The following is a 16,440-nucleotide window of genomic DNA, read 5'->3' on the forward strand; positions in this document are numbered from 1 at the left end:
CTCCTCACTAACCCAGGCCCTTTCTTGGTGTCTCTATTCAGCGATGGTCCCGGCCGTAACTTAAATGCACAAGCCAGAAGCCTGGAGATTCTCCTTGACAGGCCTGCCTCCCTCCCCCTCAGCCACCAAATCCTGCTGCTTCAGTGTTTAACGTGATCAGTTCCACCTGCTCACTTCTCTGCACATCTGCCGCACAGCCTGAATCACTTCTGAAAGTGGTAAACACATGAGCTGACTTCACCTAACCCCCATTCACCTCTCAACTCACCGCAGTCTAACTGCCACCCCACCTTGTCAGTGAACTTACTCTGTCACCAGGAACTGTTGGACAGTTGTTGCTGAATGCCGTACTTGCCCACCCTGCTGCATCTGACGCTGCTAATCACATCTAGAAACTATGCCCCACAGCTTCGGGAGAGCCTGCTGAGGCCCTGGTCCTTGTCAAACCTCTCCGGGTGTTTCTTCTCTGTTGCCTCAATGGACAACTTCTTTCGCTAATGCCTACATGTTGCTGTCCTCCTGGATTCATCCACTCCTCCTCTCTATGGAGTTTCTCTGAATACGTTTATCAGCCTTCACACACAAAACCCTCATCCTTCTCTTGAGCTTTAAAGTGTCCCACAGGCACCTCAAACTAAACAAGGTCCACAGTGAACTCATCATCTTCCCTTCCCTTCCATCTCACTCCTCATCATGATGGTTCTTTCTCAGTTGGCACCACCACCATTGACCTCATCAACCAGGATCCACATCTAAGCGTCACTCTTGACTTCTTCCCTCCCGTACCTCTACAAACTGTCAGTCACCAGGGACTGCCAGTCTTCCCTCCTCAGTGAAGGTCTCCCTTGGTCCATTTCCAGAGGCTGCTTCCAGTGAAGGTCTCCATCATCACTCACTCACTTATTCCTTCACCTTCTCAACAAATCTCTGTGAACTCCTACCACGTACTAGATGCTTCAGTTCCTGTCAAGCTCACGTTTGTGAAGCATGACATCCTACAGGCATCAGTGATACAGATCAGTGTGCCAAATGTTACAAAGGGATAATTCAGAACAGCACATGAGCACAAAAGAGAAGCAGCACATCCAACTTTGATTAGGGAAGGTTCCCACTCTGAGAAGTCAGCCTAGCCAAGTGTTTTATGTGAGAGCCCAGAGGTGAGACAACCTGGTTGAGTGGGGAGAAGTTCAAACAGGTCGGGATGCTGGAGCAGAGAGGGAAAGGGCAGGAGCGTGCTGTTTTTAACTGTGCTCACTTTGCACAGGCAGCTGCACAGTCCAGGAAGGGTGTGAGGGGGACAAGGAGAGATCACCCTGCCTGCTCCGAGGGTTTCAGAAAGGAGCTGGCAGGACCTCTGGGAGGGCAATCCAAGGAACAGAGAAGACAGCCTCAATGTTCTGAGGGAGAGGCTGGCACAATAAAAAGCAGCCAGTCTTTAGACCTAACCAAGGAGGTAGAATCTGCAGGACTTGGTAACTGGCTGGCTGCTGAGGGTAGGGGCTGTTAACCTATGACCCACCGAGAAGGGGCGGCTGAAGCCTCTGTGGACAGGAATACTGTATTTCCTTAGGACACTGCCATGCATGCTTTTTGCTTGTGTACCATTGAAAAGAATTTTTAAAATCCGCAACCTATCGCACACTATTAAGGTGACATTTAAATTTGTTTATAGGGTCAAGCAGTTGCAAAGAACGTAATCATGGACACGTGCTGCACCTGCGTTTTAAATACTAGATTTGTATCAAAGCTTTGGATCTGCAGATTTAGCTCGTTCCACTAATGGAAAATGTCCATAACTAGTCATCGCTCTTAAAGCTATCTGCCAAATTAGACTTGGTTTCCGGGAGAAGTCTGAGAACACTTTCGCGTTATTCAGTTCACTTTTGAGCAATCACATGAAACCATCTAACTCCTGACTTCTAAATGGGGAAGACGTCGGATTTCCTCGGATGAAATAAGAGGCTGCCACTTCAATTTCCTTCCCGAAGCGCTCTAACGTCCTTTAACATTACTCTCCGGCAATAGGAAGACGAGACCCTCCTCTGAGCCGGTCTGCTTTCTTCCTGAGCAGACGACCAACAATAAGCAAACGCGCGAACGTGTATTTCTGCGTCTCCGCGTCCCCCAGGACCCGGCTGCGGCACAGGGAGACCCTCCGGTCGCCGGGCAGCGGCCGCGGCACCCCGGGGCCCTGTCGCACACGCCTGCAGCCCCTGCCCAACCTGAGCGCGGCGGAGGGCGGGCCGGGCCCCGGGGGGAGGGAGCGCCTGGCCCCGGGCGGAGGCTCCCAGAGGGCGGCCCGTTTGTTGATTCATCTGGCAGCGGGCGAGCAAGCGCTCCCCGCCACGGCCGGGCAATCCCCGGACCAGCCTCAGCAGACGGAATGGAGCGCTCCCGTCGGCCGCGCTCGGGCGGGTCCTCCCGGGCCTGTGCGAAGGCGGGCGCCCGTTCGGGGGCACTCCGCCTCGGGGCGACACGAAACACCGGCGACTGTCTCCCGCCCTCACCCCATGCCCTCCGGGCTCACACAAACGACGGAAGGGACGCTGGGACGTTCGCCTCCGACTCAGTCTAGATGTCGCCATCCCGGCGCGAAGTTCCCCCACACGACGCTTCAACGGCGGCCATCTTGCCCAAAGGCGGCCGACGCCTTTTGACTCTCGCGCCAACCCGTAGAGCGAGGGCGCCGCGAGGGGAGTTCTGCGCAAGGGCGGAAGCTGGGGGTCCCCCGCTTCCGGGAAACTGCTGCGCCCCGCCCCCTCGCGGGAGCACTTGATTGGCTACCGGATCGCGATCTCGCGAGAAGTGGCTGAGGGGGGCGGCCGCCGGTGCGTCTGGCCTCCAGTTCCCCGCCCCCGCCCCCGCCTCCGCCGCGGCCCCCGCCTCCGCCTCCCCCTCCCCGGCGCCGCCGCCGCCCTCCCCGCCCGCCTGGTCGCCCGAGCTGCCGTGGGGACCGCGAAGCGCGGGCGGCGGGATCCGCACGGTAAGATGGCCGCGGCGGGCCGAGGGGGCCGGGCCGGGCGTCTCCGCGGGAGCGCGGCGGACGGGGGAGGAGCCCGGGGCGGGAGGAGACCGGGGCGGGGGCCGGCGAGGAGACGCGGGAGGGGCCGGGCTCGGGTCCCCGCGCCGCCGGTGCTTCCGTCCGAGGCCGCCGGCCCGCGTTCGGGCCTTACGGTTTGCGGGTCGCCGCAGGTGTCAGAACCGGGCGAGTTCTCGGGGGAGGCGGCGCCCTCCGGACCTGCAAGTCAGACTGTCCTTCTCGGCCGCGGTGGGGCGGGCGCGGTGGAGCGGGCAGCTTAGCTCGGCGTGTTCCTGGAGCGCGTTCCGGTGAGGGCTCCGGCGTTCACAAGGGCCGCTGGTCAGAGGGCGGTAGTTCCTGGAGATGTCGCACATGTGTCTCTGCGAGGAGAACGATTTTATCGCAGGACCGCTTCAGAGCAGGAACTGGGCTGCCCGGGACGTGCATGGCTGCTTGCACGTCTTCAGAATTGGGATTTTGATTTGAATCAAACGTTGAATATTTAACAGCTGAGTTCTTCTTGCAAGAAACAGAAAGGCCAGTCCTCCAAAGTGGTTGCTTTCAAAAGTCGCTCTCCCCGCCAGGGAGTGGTGCCTGGGTGACTGCTGGTTACCCAGTGGAAGCGGACAGAGGGTGCCTTCTTTGTCCTCGGTTATGTTGAATTGTTGTCTAGACATCAGAAGAGGGCCTGAGTGAGTCGTGCAGTTGGCCGTAGCAGGAGATGGGTATTTGTGTGCGGGACAGCGTCTCTTGGTTTTGCCTGCCCGGCCAGTTTTCTTCTGCTGCGCCTCCCCCCTGGGCTGATCTGTACGTTGCCGCGTCCTCCAAGCACCTGAGGACTTTGTTTTGTGCCCCTTTGCCTCCCTACCCACACTATCTCCCTTGGTGATCTTTGCCCAACTCTTGGCTTCTGGTATCATTTTTTGGCAGATGTTTTCCTAATTAATGTTTCCAGCTCTGAGCTCCCGACCTGCAATCCAGGTGCCTGCTTGACTTCTCCACCTGCGTGTCTCATAGCTCAGACTTGCCTTGCTCCTCAAACCTGTTTCTCTCCCGGTCCTTCCCTCTCATTTGTGGCCCCACCCTCCTAGACCTCAAGCTTGAAGCCTCTGGTCGATTGTCCTCGGGTCTTCCCGCTCTTTTATCCCTCCATGTTCAGTCCAGCAGCAAGGCCCATTGGCTCATGTCCACAGAATGTCGATCTGCTGTGTCTCCAGCTCTTCTGCCGCTGCCCTCTCTTGTTTGGCTGGCTCCTTATCTGTCTTCCTGCTCAGCTCTCACTACCCCACATTTGCCGTCTTTTATTTATTTGTTTATTGAAGTAGTTTAGCATGTGCTTAGCTACGTATAGTAGTACCCATAATATACATATCAGTTACGAAGGATTAAAATGAAGTGGACAGTGGTGGGCTCACCACTTGTCTCAAGAGCCCAGCAGGTGCTCCCAGGGTGGGCACCTACCTATCTGCCTGTCCTCCCACGGTAACCACCTGCTTAGTTTCGTGTTTCATGCCCTTACTTAATACAAGACAGTTCTGCCACGTGTGTATTTATTGCCAAAGTACACGTTATGTAGTTGTCTTGTTTTTGTTCTTTACTAAACTGTCTGCCATGCTTGGGCCTCTGCTGCAACTTGCTTGATTGATCCAGCTCATTTTTAAGGGTCATCCATGTGCTTGTGTTCCTTTATTTTAAGCGCTGTAGTGAATTCTGTTATGTGAATACACGGTCACAATGCCTTCTCAGCAATGCCAAAATCCAAATAGCTCTGAAAATGAAAGGTATGTGATGACAAAACCTGACCTCGTGAAGGCTGTTTAATAGCCTGTGTTCCACTCAATATGAATACACATACATTTCACTGAAGAAATACTTGTTTATGAGGTGCTGTCCCAGACCCCAGTGAGGATGTCATATACTGTGTGGTAAACTGTGCCATATAGTCTTTGTACAATCTGCAAAATTCTGAATTCTGAAACATGTCTGCCCAAGGATTTCGGGCTTGGGATTTTGGTTCTGTGAACCACAGTTCATTTGTCCGTGCTGCTGTTTAAATGAACATCTGGGTGGGTGGCTTCCATAGTTTGCTGTTTTGAGCAGTTTCTTTAAACAGGCTTGTCTGTGTTTGATGCATGGTGAGTTTACGAGGGTCTCAATCTAGCAGGAGTAGAATTGCTAGGCTGTGAGGAGCACACGTTTTCAGCTTTACGAGGAATGCCAAATGTTTTTGTACCACCAGTCTGTTCTGACAGCAGTGTAAAGAGTTCAAGAGAACCCCACGTCTCTGTTAACACTTGGTAATTTTTGTCAGTGTGGTGGGTATGCGATTGTGGGCTTCTTTTGAGCACATAAGTTGAGCATGTAGTTCTTTAGCTTATACTTTTCACAGGTGCCCTTTGTGCTGAGAGGAGTCTCTGTCTACACTCCTCCTGCAGCCTGTGAGGCCTTACTCACTCTGACCCCAGCTGACCTCTTGACCTCTTAGTTCTAAGACCCTTGGCTCTTACCTGCATTCATCCTAAGTTCTAAATACCCCAGCCTTCTTTCTGTTCCTGAAACCTGCGTTTGGGTCTCAGGCCCATTGCAATTGCTGTTTTGCAGATTTAAATTATCTTCCCACTCTCTTCCTTTTACTTCTTACTACGTCACTGTGTTTATTTCTGAAATGAGCACAGTTGTCATAGAATTCTTTACCAATTTCTTAAAATTTTTTTTTCCTGTAGAAATAAATCAGAATGAGTTATGCAGAAAAACCCGATGAAATCACGAAAGATGAGTGGATGGAGAAACTCAATAACTTACATGTCCAGCGAGCAGACATGAACCGTCTCATCATGAACTACCTGGTCACAGGTAATTCTCCCCTTTTGTACACACAATCAGAACTTTAGTACTGAAGTTCCGTGGTAAAGATATGTTGTGTTTAGGCATTATACAAACACGGTGCTAACTTAATAAACTTGTAAATTATCATGTTGAAGATATTCTCTTCTGAAGATAAGATTCTCCCAGGTCTCTGAGACCTAAGGCAAAAACCTCTTTCTTGGCCTTTGACGTTTTTACAGTTAATCAAGATAATTAAGAATGTTCTGAAGTACATTTAAAGCCCAAGTAATGGGCTTTTGGCCAGTCTGATAGATTATACTGGACTGTTTCTAGAAGGTGTGCCCAACTGAAAAGAGGAAACGGGGAAGGGCAGAAGCCTAGGAAGGAAAGAAACGTGCTCTATAGCTGACCCTCAGTCCTCCTTGACATGGGAGAGGAAGGGGCAGTTCTGTACCTGGAAGGAAAACCCAGATGTTTCCAAAGGGTGGAAGTCTCCTTCCTACCAGTTCCCAGCACTGGGCCCCCCACATTAGTCTCTGTGAAGACCTTTTTTGAAAGGTGATGAAGAAATACCAGCCTGTAGCTCTGTGTGTGTGTGTGTGTGTGTGTGTGTGTGTGTGTGTGTAGAGAGAGAGAGGGACACAGGCTGCTTTGATGTTGAAGAGAACTGTAGACTCACTGAGAGGTGGGAGTGGCCAGGTCACTGCCGGCTGTGACAGCGTAGCCAGTGTGCCTTGCCTCACCTGGACCAGCTCTGCAGCTTCTCTGCATCATACGTGGAATTGCAGCCTTCTTCAATGAGCCCACACCAACACTTTGGGCTTCCTGGCATTCTTTCTCACCTTTGGCTGGTGGATTAGAGTTTGTTTGAGTGGAGTAGAGCGAAATGAGCATGGTTTTCTCCTTTTCTGTATCTCACAGGCGTGACTAGTTCATCACAAAGCTGTTGATACCAAATCCCTAAGAAGGAGTGGGTCACATCGGAGGGGATTTACTCAAGGTGAACAGGCTTTCTAGAGATAAAAAGGTTTAACAGGAATGATTTTCCAAGCAATGAAGATGGTTTTCATTTTCAGAGGGCTTTAAGGAAGCAGCAGAGAAGTTTCGAATGGAATCCGGGATCGAACCTAGTGTGGATCTAGAAACACTTGATGAGCGAATCAAAATCCGTGAGATGATCCTGAAAGGCCAGATTCAGGAGGCTATTGCGTTGATCAACAGCCTCCATCCAGAGCTCCTGGACACAAACCGGTATCTGTACTTCCACCTGCAAGTGAGTTTCTGTTGAGAGGCGTCTGGTTTGTGGACACTCGTTAAATTAAGGTTATTTGCAATGATTCAGAAGTAATGAGGCTAATCTGCATCAATAGACTATTGTTTTAATTTACATGGGGAAGGGGTTTGACGTAGCTATTGTCATATATTTCAGAAGCTGTTTCTTGCTTTAAAAATGCCAATTTAGGGGCCGGCCCTGTGATGTAATGGTTAAGTTTGGCACACTCTGCTTCGGTGGCCCGGGTAGGCGGGTTCAGATCCTGGGCACAGACCTAGACCACTTGTCAGCCATGCTGTGGTGGCATTCCACATATAAAGTGGAGGAGGATTGGTACAGATGTTAGCTTAGGGCAACTCTTCCTCAGCGAAACAAGAACAACAAATTTAATAACTCAGAGATGCTAGGAAACTGTCCTTTAAGATGTCCTTCTGACTAGAAAGAAATGCCATACGACGGGGTGTGTGGTGTGTAAACCTGTCTGCCTTTGCCGACGACTAGCAACAGCACCTGATCGAGCTCATCCGCCAGCGCGAGACAGAGGCAGCGCTGGAGTTCGCTCAGACCCAGTTGGCAGAGCAAGGCGAAGAGAGCAGAGAGTGCCTGACGGAGATGGAGCGCACACTGGCCCTGCTGGCCTTCGATAACCCTGAAGAGTCACCCTTTGGAGATCTCCTCAATATGATGCAGAGGCAAAAGGTAAAGATTGGTGAAAGGAAAGTCTTCCTTCTCACCTTTAATGGATATGGAGAATGGGATTTTCAGAAAAATACAGTGTGTGTGAATTTATGGTGTAGAATGAGAGACAGATCATTTCTGGGCATGTATGGTATGATAGCATCAATTCTGCCCTAGTTTTTAATCGTTTATTGTGTTAAACGAGGAACAGCAGAGTGTTGTGACTTTATTGTCACATATTCGAGCCTGTTTGCCAATTTTTCTCATTTGTCTTAACCTCTTTCCTGTTTATTTGGAGACTTTTAGAGATAGGTGTCCTGAGTGTTTTTTATTTAAATTCCCATATTTGCTTCTTAGACTTGCTCCTTGCTCTCCTCACTGCTGCTTCTGTATTCCAGCCCACGTGATGGCTCGTCACTCCCAGACACAGCTCCCTGTCTCCCCGCTCTCCTCTGTGCTCGAAGGAGTGTAGCCCCGAGGCCCACGCCAGGTGTCCTCTTGAGGCTCGCTGGGATGGATCTCCTGTCACTCCCACCCTGGTCTTTCCCCTCTCCCTGTCCCCTGGAGCCTGGCTTATGGCATTTAACTGCTATCCAGGCCAGATGTGGTGTTGCCGACCAGACATGAACCCCCTCTGGGCAAGGAGTATATGTTTCAGCTCCTCCAGGGTCCTGCATGGTTCTGGGCTTCTTGTTTGTTTAAATAAATCACAACCTTCTGATGTAAGCTTCTCATGTAAAAATGGTTTTCGAGAGGTGTAAATGATATTATCACAGACTCTTGCTGGTGCTCTGCATGTGTGGTTGTTTTTATTGGATGTATTTATTTTCTAGGTGTGGAGTGAAGTTAACCAAGCTGTCCTAGATTACGAAAATCGTGAGTCAACACCCAAGCTGGCAAAATTACTGAAACTACTCCTTTGGGCTCAGAATGAGCTGGACCAGAAGAAAGTGAAATATCCCAAAATGACAGACCTCAGCAAGGGCGCCATTGAGGAGCCTAAGTAGGGCTTGTGCAGCGGTACCGCGCCCCACCCAGCACACTGGTTGGCCCATCTGCGACTGAAACATTTTTACTGCAGTAGAGAACTCTTTCCCCCTTTTACTTTTTTTTGACCCGGCATCTTTTTTGAAGGGAAAAATGGCCCTTTGAAGCCCGGGAAGACTCGCAGTGAAAGACACTGTCTCTGGCAGTCTGATCCGCATCCGCCTGTGGTGCAACCTGGAGGTGGTGGCGGCTGGCGCTGTCGCTCTGGCACTCGGTGTGTCGGCTGCTGAAGGGTTCCTTTGCCTCGAGAGCTGTTGCTGGGGACTGCCGGCTACACTGGGACTCCACCGAGCACACGAGAAGCACTGGTGGCTGCTTTGCTCTCTGCGGGCACGTGGGCAATGGCGCATTTCTCACTTCTCCTGAGTCTCCTCAGGCCTCGTGCGGAAGTTTCTCCTTCCCCCTTGGTTTTTGCTTTTTCATAGAAAAGACTATATAAATTTGTAAATCCTAATTCAAACACTTCTTCCGTGTGATGGTGTTGAGTTTGATTTGTTTTCCCTTTTGGTCTGGGTTGTGTGGCTTTTGGGGAGATGTGTGTGTGAGGGGTGGGTGGTGTGTTTTCTAATTTTTTAAATATATATCTTGGTGCTGTATGTGGTGAGAAACTTTCCTAGAGGATCAATGAACCATCTCTTCTAGGCAGTTTTGTTGAAAATAAAGGTTTCTCTTTGATTTCAAGAATGACCAAAACGGCCTCCAAAAAGTTTTAGTCATCTCAAACAAACCTTTTGTTTTGGCGGCTGACTTCCCCATGGTGATGGTAGTGACATCATCTGGTGCCTGCAGCTGGAGGACCAGTCCCCTGCTCTGTGTGCTTGGAGTGGACTTCTCAGAGGGAGGGAGTGCCAATGCTGACGGCTGTGTGCCTTGGTGTGGTGGAGTCCTTGGCTGGGAGTGCCCAGTGGGGAGCTTGAAAGTGGCAACCAGTGCAGCCAGTGAGATGCGAGTGCCATGTAACTTGGAGTGGAAACACGTGTGTTTGGATTCATTGCAGAGTGTCACTGAGCATTGGTGCTAGGAGTCAGTTTTGTGGAGCATAACAGAACCACTGATCCCTCAGGGCGAGTCTTGTGGAGGTGGCGGTGACGGTGACCAAGAGCACAGAGCTCCTCTTGCCTCTGACAGCTCATGCACTTCGTTGGGTGTGGGCTGCCAGCTGCTGGAATGGCTGGGACTAAGTTCCCCCTCAGTGGATTCCTTGTACTGGCACAGGGTGTTCTGGTACCCAGGGCTTGGTGGAGAGAAGGACCACTAGCAGCTGAATTTGGAGGAGTTTCTTTCCTTGACAAGCAAGGTTAGGCAGCTTGCAGGTACTCGGGTTGGTCAGGTGGCCTGCCTCTGATTGCTGGGGCCATCTTTGTCCAGGCCCTGCGCACCCTGAAGCTCCGTCACGCAGTGTCTGCGATACAGCTCTTCTCTGCCTGCGCTGAGGGGTCTGAGGGTGCTGCTGTTTTGAGGGCAGGAGCTGTGGGCAGCATTTGCCTTTGCCAGGTGGCGGCTGTCCTTCAGTCACGGAAGCATGTTAGAACTCCTGCGGCCCCTGCAGACCACTTTGGGCTCCAGACTGTCCCCTTGTGCTGCCTGGTTCATTTGGGGAGGGTGAGGGCGTGCCCCTCACCCCAGAAGTGATGTGTGTCAACTCTGTCTCCATAGTCGTTTTCAGGTGTAAACTTTCTTTAGGATCATTTCCTCTGAGCTTTGAGGATAAAAATAATTTAGAGGGAAAGAGAGTTTTAATATTCAGGTAATTAGTAGTTAAATATAGCAGAAGCTGGAAGAAAAATCTTAGAAGAGAGGTAGAGATAAAGCTGTACGTTTTTTGAAAAGCACCAGATAATTCAGCATGTTCCTATTTCTCTTTTATGATGGGTGTATATAAGACCGTTTACCTGCCTAATTAATATATAATCAGTTGGACGTATTCTCCAGATTAGCAGGTGTGAGGTGTGTAGTAATGGGAAGTCCTGTTCTCAGGAGTTATCCACAGACTCCTGGACCTGGGTGGGCTTTGTCACGCGTGTGAAATGTCAGGAAGTGGCTGTAAGACTCAGTGTTGGTGTTTCTGTCCCAGTTCAGCCGTTGAGTAGCTTCCTAAGCTAGTGCTGAAGACCAGCGTGAGCTCCTTGGTAGTGGTACTTGAAGGGTTCAGCTGTTATCCTTGTTTTCTTTACTTTGGTTTAAGAGGTTTAGTTACTTTTCCTGGGATCTCTTAGTGGACTAGAAATCTCCTCCGAAAGGAGCGGCTTTACAGACTTTGCCTGTTTGCCACCTTTTTGCAGTTTCTGCTTTTTCAGCAAGCAAACTAAATTAAGCCACTTCAAGATAATGAGCATTAAGTATAATTTGATTTTTCAGCTTCGTCTCATTTGGATTTTACTATCATGTTTATTAAAATGTAATGTTTTACAGAGGTAGTTACTTCTGCTTTTTATGCTTTTTTGTGGAAAGTGCCTTGAAATAAATAAAATCTGAGAATATTCTGGTACTCTATGTTCCTGATATCATGAAGTCATGTGAGGAATAACCCCTGGTTTGGAATCTTTCCAAAGCCTTGGGACTATTGCAAAGCAAATGAGAACTATATTTTTGCCATTTGAATTAAGGTTTCCAGGTTCTAGAAAAGGCAGATGTTTTTTGGACTGGTGTTTGAGATGAGAGTCTCCCCAGCACGTGACTGAAGACCCCGTGAATGAGGCCCCGGGGACACCGAGGCCCTTCTTTCCATCCAGTCAAGACGCGCTCTGAAGATGTGAGGAGAAAACACGTTGAGGATGGTTTTTCTAAGGCGATGTGATGTCTTTATTTTCCTCTTTCTGTACAATATTAGTTTTGGGGAGTGGCAGAACCAGGGGTGTCAGAAAGAATTGTGCACATTTTCTGTTAAAGACAGCGACGTCTTCGGGATAATGGAGCAGGACTCCCCTCCGAGTTGTTGTCGTCAAGTCTTGTGAACAGAAGACTAGATTAAAAGCATCAGGTGAATGCAGTGGTCTGCTTTTCTGCTGACCGAAGACATCGAGTGGGACATAGTAGGGCGTCATGTGGCGCGGCCACCTGCTGCATGTCCTCATCAACCTGTGTAAGTCCGGCTTTTCGACGTGTTTTACTCTGACACCACGCGTGTCATTTTTTACAACGGGTATGTTTTTGTTTCAGAAACATGTACTGCTTTTTTGGATTTATAGTAAATTGTATTGTCAGCGTCAGTCCTGTGAAATCCTGTATGGGACCATCCCTGCTGTAGTCCTTTTGTACGCCTCTGATTCTGTAACTCCGCTTTATTGTTGTGGGCCGATATGTGCTGCCCCCACCAGCATCTTGAAGAATGCAGAATAGGTTGCCTTTGCTGCTTGTTCTTAATTTCACAGTAAAAGTTCTCACATTTTTGTCTCAGTGGTCATCTAAAAGCTCCTTCTTTTTTTCCGTAAAGATAGCCTAATAAGAACAAGGAATTGAATGTAACGCCTTTTTATTGGAAGTTGGCCTGTGGGACTGAGAAGGGGGGAAGGACACTGGTCTCATTACTCTGGGCTTTGCTGTTGCCTTGTCCCCACTCTCACCAGCCCCTTTTCTTGTCTGGTTGGTGTGTGTCTGTTCATGTCTGTGCCTTTGCTTTGAAACCTGCTGTTTGTCCTCTAGAGTTGTGACACTTAGCTTTCATTTTTGTGAAGGAAATAGAACTATTTGGGCTACCCACCACATGATTTTAAGCTGAATTGGAATATCCTAAGTAATTTCCTTTTGCTTATGAAAGTTCCCAAACATTTGAGGTAGAGGGACTGCTCCAGTGAGCCCCAGGTTCCTTCTCACTGTGGCGCTTGTTCCGTGTCCGTCTGGGCGTGGGTCCCACTCTCAGGGCCACGAGCGCCTTCACGTGTGAAAGGCGGTTGTGGGGCACTTGACAGAGACGGTACCTTCTAGTGGAGTCCAGGGCAGTGGTACTGTGGAGTGTAGAAGTCAGAGAACAGGAAAAGGAGCCTCTCCCATCACTGTCCCCACATGGCAATGACACCTTATGCCATTCTTCATGCCCATGCTCCCCACCTTGCAGGAGGGATGTGGTGGCTCTTGATGATGCACCCTCACAGAGGGCTGGGGACACTTGGGTTGCACTCATGAGAGTCTGAGGTGTTCAGCAGGCGCCCCAGTGTCAGGACGTGGCACCTACCTGTCTTGGATGTCCTCCCATAACTCTGAGATGCCATTGAAGTCCTTTTCCCTTCCTCGTGGTGAATTTGCTTACGTGTGGACACAGGGTTTGGGCGGGCCTTTGGTGTAACTAGCCTGGCAGACTCTTCTGCGATGGGTGACCCTGGAGGTGTGGTGTCTTGAGCTGTTTATCATTGCAGGAGGCTGGCCACAGCTCCCTGGAAGCCAGGCCAAGCCCCAGCCCCAGTGAGGCGAGGGCCTTGGTGGGGCAGGGAGGGGTAGTCTGGGTTCGTGGTTCACAACATCCCTGTGTCAGCAGGGTAGGTGAGTTCCTCACTGCAGAGGGTGTGGAGTTAAGGATGTGGGACTTGGAGTTGTTTGCAGTGTGTGGAGGTCTCCCAGCTGGAAGGCCAGGTTCACAGGTCCGGTCTGACCACAGTGCAGAAGACGGTCTGTCAGACTCATTTGTACCCAGCTCTATCCAAAACAGTCAGTGAAGGAATAGCTGGAGGGGCGTGGAATTTGTCCACGTGGGCCCTTCCGAGTGGCTGCATTTTTACCCTCCTGTCTGGCTCTGGGTACTGTGTGGTCAGGCTGTGACACTGTGTGGTGATAGTCTGACTCGCACTGAGAGCTTGGGGGAGGAAGACATGGGGGATGCTGCTGTTGGCTGTACTGTGCATGTCTGCCCGGATTCCTAGGTGCTCTGTGTGTTTTGGGGTGGGATGTTTGAGCTTAGTAACCGGAGGGAAGTGATGGAGCTGCTGCCAGTCGACATGTTCTCTGCCTGCCTGTGACTTCTCGTCTGTAGACACATCTGCAGGCTCTGCTCACACAAGTGAGGTTTTCTCTCCTACAGATCATGGTGTCTGACGATCATGATCTTCCCAACTAGCTTTAGAAAGCAAACTGAGCTGTCACCAAGGATTGCCACGCCAGGCCTGGAGGGGCCAAGGAGGGAGGTGGGGGGCAGTCAGCCGGAAGCATGGAGGGCTGTTGACCACACTGGCCCAGGTGAGGGGCTAGGGTGTTGGTCCCTGCTTGGCCACAGACTCGTGGACGGGAGAGCCCTTAATCCCTGGGCGTTCTAGTTGTGTTCTTAGTGTATAACAGGAGTGTTGAGAGCAGTGTTGGTAAGATTCAAATACTGAGCTCACCAGCACTTTGAAAAGAGTGAACTCTGGGCCCGGCCCGCGGCTGAGTGGTTAAGTTCGTGCGCTCTGCCCAGGGTTCACTAGTTCAGATCCTGGGCGTGGACCTAGCACCGTTCATCAAGCCACGCTGTGGCGGCGTCCCACATAGAAGAAGTAGAATGACCTACAACTAGGATATACAACTATGTGCTGGGGCTTTGAGGAGAAAAAAAAGAATAAAGAGGAAGATTGGCAACAGATGTTAGCTCAGGGCCAATCTTCCTCACCAAAAACGTATATAAAAAAAAACTTGAAAAGAGTGAACTCTTCCAGAACCTTCAGGAATTCCACTTGTAGAGCCTATATTGACCAAATCCATTTGATACCATCATAAAGTCCATCTTTTCTGGTTCCAATGAAGTTGTACACAGTTCTTCGTCCTTGTTTTCCTCTGCCTCTTAAAATACGAATTCTGCTCCAAAGGGGGCTGCCTCCTTCCGTCAGCCAGTCCCTGCAGACTGTGTCCAGAGCTGGGAGTTCGTTTCTGAGTCTCCTGTCTGTAATGGCAGAGGGGCCATTTGTCAGTCTCTTTCATGGACTCATCTCTTCAGGAGAAGGAATTGTGCCTGTTTGGCTGCAAAGGGGGCAGAGGTGACAGGGGCCAGAGGTGACAGGAGAGGGGGCAGAGGTGGCGGGGTGGCATCTGCATTTTATGAAAAGCTGTGTGAGGTGTGATGGCTGGTCTGTACTTTGCCTGCCTCGTGCTGTGCAGGAGGGACGGCTCTGGGGGCCAAGGAGGGAGAGGTTACAACATAAGCAGTGAGGCGTGAATTAGCTTTAAAAGAACCTTTACGGCCTGTCTCGGTGCAGCAGCACTGGAAGTAAACAGACGTTAGGTGGGCAGGCCCCAAACAAGAAGGGGGAACCAACGCCCTAAGCCAGTGGGTGTGGCTGTGACAGCTCTGTCACCAACAGCAGCCCTCCATCTCTTGAAAACCAGCTGTTAAACTGTCTGCGGCAGTTCTCTCTGTACACATCCCACCCAGTCATTTTCCACCTTGAAACTCAAGGAGGGTTGGTTGGTTGGGTGTGGGGTAGCTCACGGAATCAACTAGAAGCCTGGACAGCATGTGTCCACCCTGGCCACTGCCAGCACCAGGTTCATAGCCTCCCCTTAGAATGTGACAGTTGGTCTAGCAGCTTTGGCTGCCACCCAAACCTTCCACCTCAGTGAGGACTGGGAGTCCTGCCGAGCTCAGGGGTCTCGGGAAGGTGTCCGCTGCTTGCCCTGGAGCCATTTCCCGGCCCCTCTTGCACAGCCTGTGCACTGGGCACCTCTTGGCCTCACTGCTCCCACCCTGGCCAGAGCCCCCTCGCCTCGGGCCTGGAGTATTGCAGTGGTCTTGTCCTCCCTGCCTCCACCCTGGCCCCTTACGCTGTCCAGACAGCAGCCAGGGTGGTCCTGTGACACTGGTAGCTTCCAACCTCAGAGCCCTGGCTGGCCTCTACTTGGCCTCCAAGGCCTGTGGTGCCTGCACTGCCCCCACCACTGTGACCTCGTTTCCCTTCTCCCCCTCCAGCCCCTCTGGGCCCCTGTGGTCCTGTGCACCTGAGCCTGGGCCCCTCCCGCCCCACCTGTGTGGCTTGCTCCTTCACTTCACTCAGGCCTCACTCACGTGTCTTTTCAGGGACACTCCAGCCCGGTCTATGTGCAGAAACAACCATTCCCGACCCTTTTATTCTCCTTTTTGTGCTTTGTCTGCCCGCCCCAGAACGTCAGTCAGCTCCAGGAGGAAAGGGACTTTGGGTAGTCAAGAGACAAATGTCCCCTACACTGTGATTCTAGGTCTTTGTCTAAAATTATCATCATCAGCCTCATGCAGTGGGTGGAAGCGAACGACCAGGATGACAGTGGAGTACTGTTGGTAGCAAAGAGTTCAGCAAGAATGCTCAGACTTTCCTTGGCTGTGGGCTGGGGCTATTTGAGGGCATACAGCTCTCTCCACACCATCTTTCTGATCCGTTGAGCGTCAGATGTTGACGAAAGGATAGCGATCTGTTCAGCAAGCGTGTACGGAGCTGGGCAAGTGAACCCCTGGGAACACAGTGCAAAGGCCTAAGGTAGACACAGCTGTTGAGGCCCAGAGAGGAGGCTGGAGCCGGGAAGGCCGGCCCCCGTGGTGCAGGGACATTTTAGGTTTTCTTCTAAGTGCAGTGAGAAGCCTTTGGAGGGCTTCGGCATGGTGTGACATGGCCCAGTTCGCTAGGCTGCTGTGTGGCAGGTGGATGGAGGTGGGTCGGGGTGGAGGTGG

General features: G+C 51.2%; 2 protein-coding genes across 6 annotated transcripts in view; one reads left to right on the plus strand and one right to left on the minus strand.

Moving 5' to 3' along the window:
• Positions 1–2,665, minus strand: part of DIDO1 (death inducer-obliterator 1) — a 57,624-nt gene extending 54,959 nt beyond the window's left edge. For 3 of the 4 annotated variants that reach the window (XM_070486248.1, XM_070486246.1, XM_070486243.1), the window contains exon 1: positions 2,528–2,665. The gene's annotated coding sequence lies outside the window, so the exon portion shown is untranslated. Of the gene's footprint in view, positions 1–2,507 lie in introns of all 4 variants that reach the window. The other variant, XM_070486245.1, reaches the window with a different exon arrangement.
• On the plus strand, positions 2,318–9,303 carry GID8 (GID complex subunit 8 homolog). Of its 2 annotated transcripts, none has more exons than XM_044748645.2 (5): positions 2,318–2,983; positions 5,743–5,872; positions 6,922–7,118; positions 7,620–7,817; positions 8,630–9,303. In XM_044748645.2, exons 2-5 carry the CDS (start codon positions 5,755–5,757, stop codon positions 8,801–8,803), a joined length of 687 nt encoding a protein of 228 aa, XP_044604580.1. In that variant the 5' UTR covers positions 2,318–2,983; positions 5,743–5,754; the 3' UTR covers positions 8,804–9,303. The 2 variants fall into 2 exon arrangements, with proteins under 2 accessions (XP_044604580.1, XP_014704639.1); XM_014849153.3 differs by lacking the exon at positions 2,318–2,983 and adding an exon at positions 3,050–3,327.
• The last annotated feature ends 7,137 nt before the right edge of the window (positions 9,304–16,440 follow it).

The sequence above is a fragment of the Equus asinus genome, chromosome 15 (assembly GCF_041296235.1).
Source record: "Equus asinus isolate D_3611 breed Donkey chromosome 15, EquAss-T2T_v2, whole genome shotgun sequence".
NCBI lineage: Eukaryota > Metazoa > Chordata > Mammalia > Perissodactyla > Equidae > Equus > Equus asinus.

What these genes read in the sequence shown, in the direction of transcription:
- GID8 (XM_044748645.2), top strand. Translation starts at nt 5,755, where the DNA reads ATGAGTTATGCAGAAAAACCCGATGAAATCACGAAAGATGAGTGGATG. An exon ending in CATGAACTACCTGGTCACAG is followed by an intron (nt 5,873 to 6,921) that starts GTAATTCTCCCC and finishes TTTCATTTTCAG; the next exon opens with AGGGCTTTAAGGAAGCAGCA. An exon ending in ATCTGTACTTCCACCTGCAA is followed by an intron (nt 7,119 to 7,619) that starts GTGAGTTTCTGT and finishes GCCGACGACTAG; the next exon opens with CAACAGCACCTGATCGAGCT.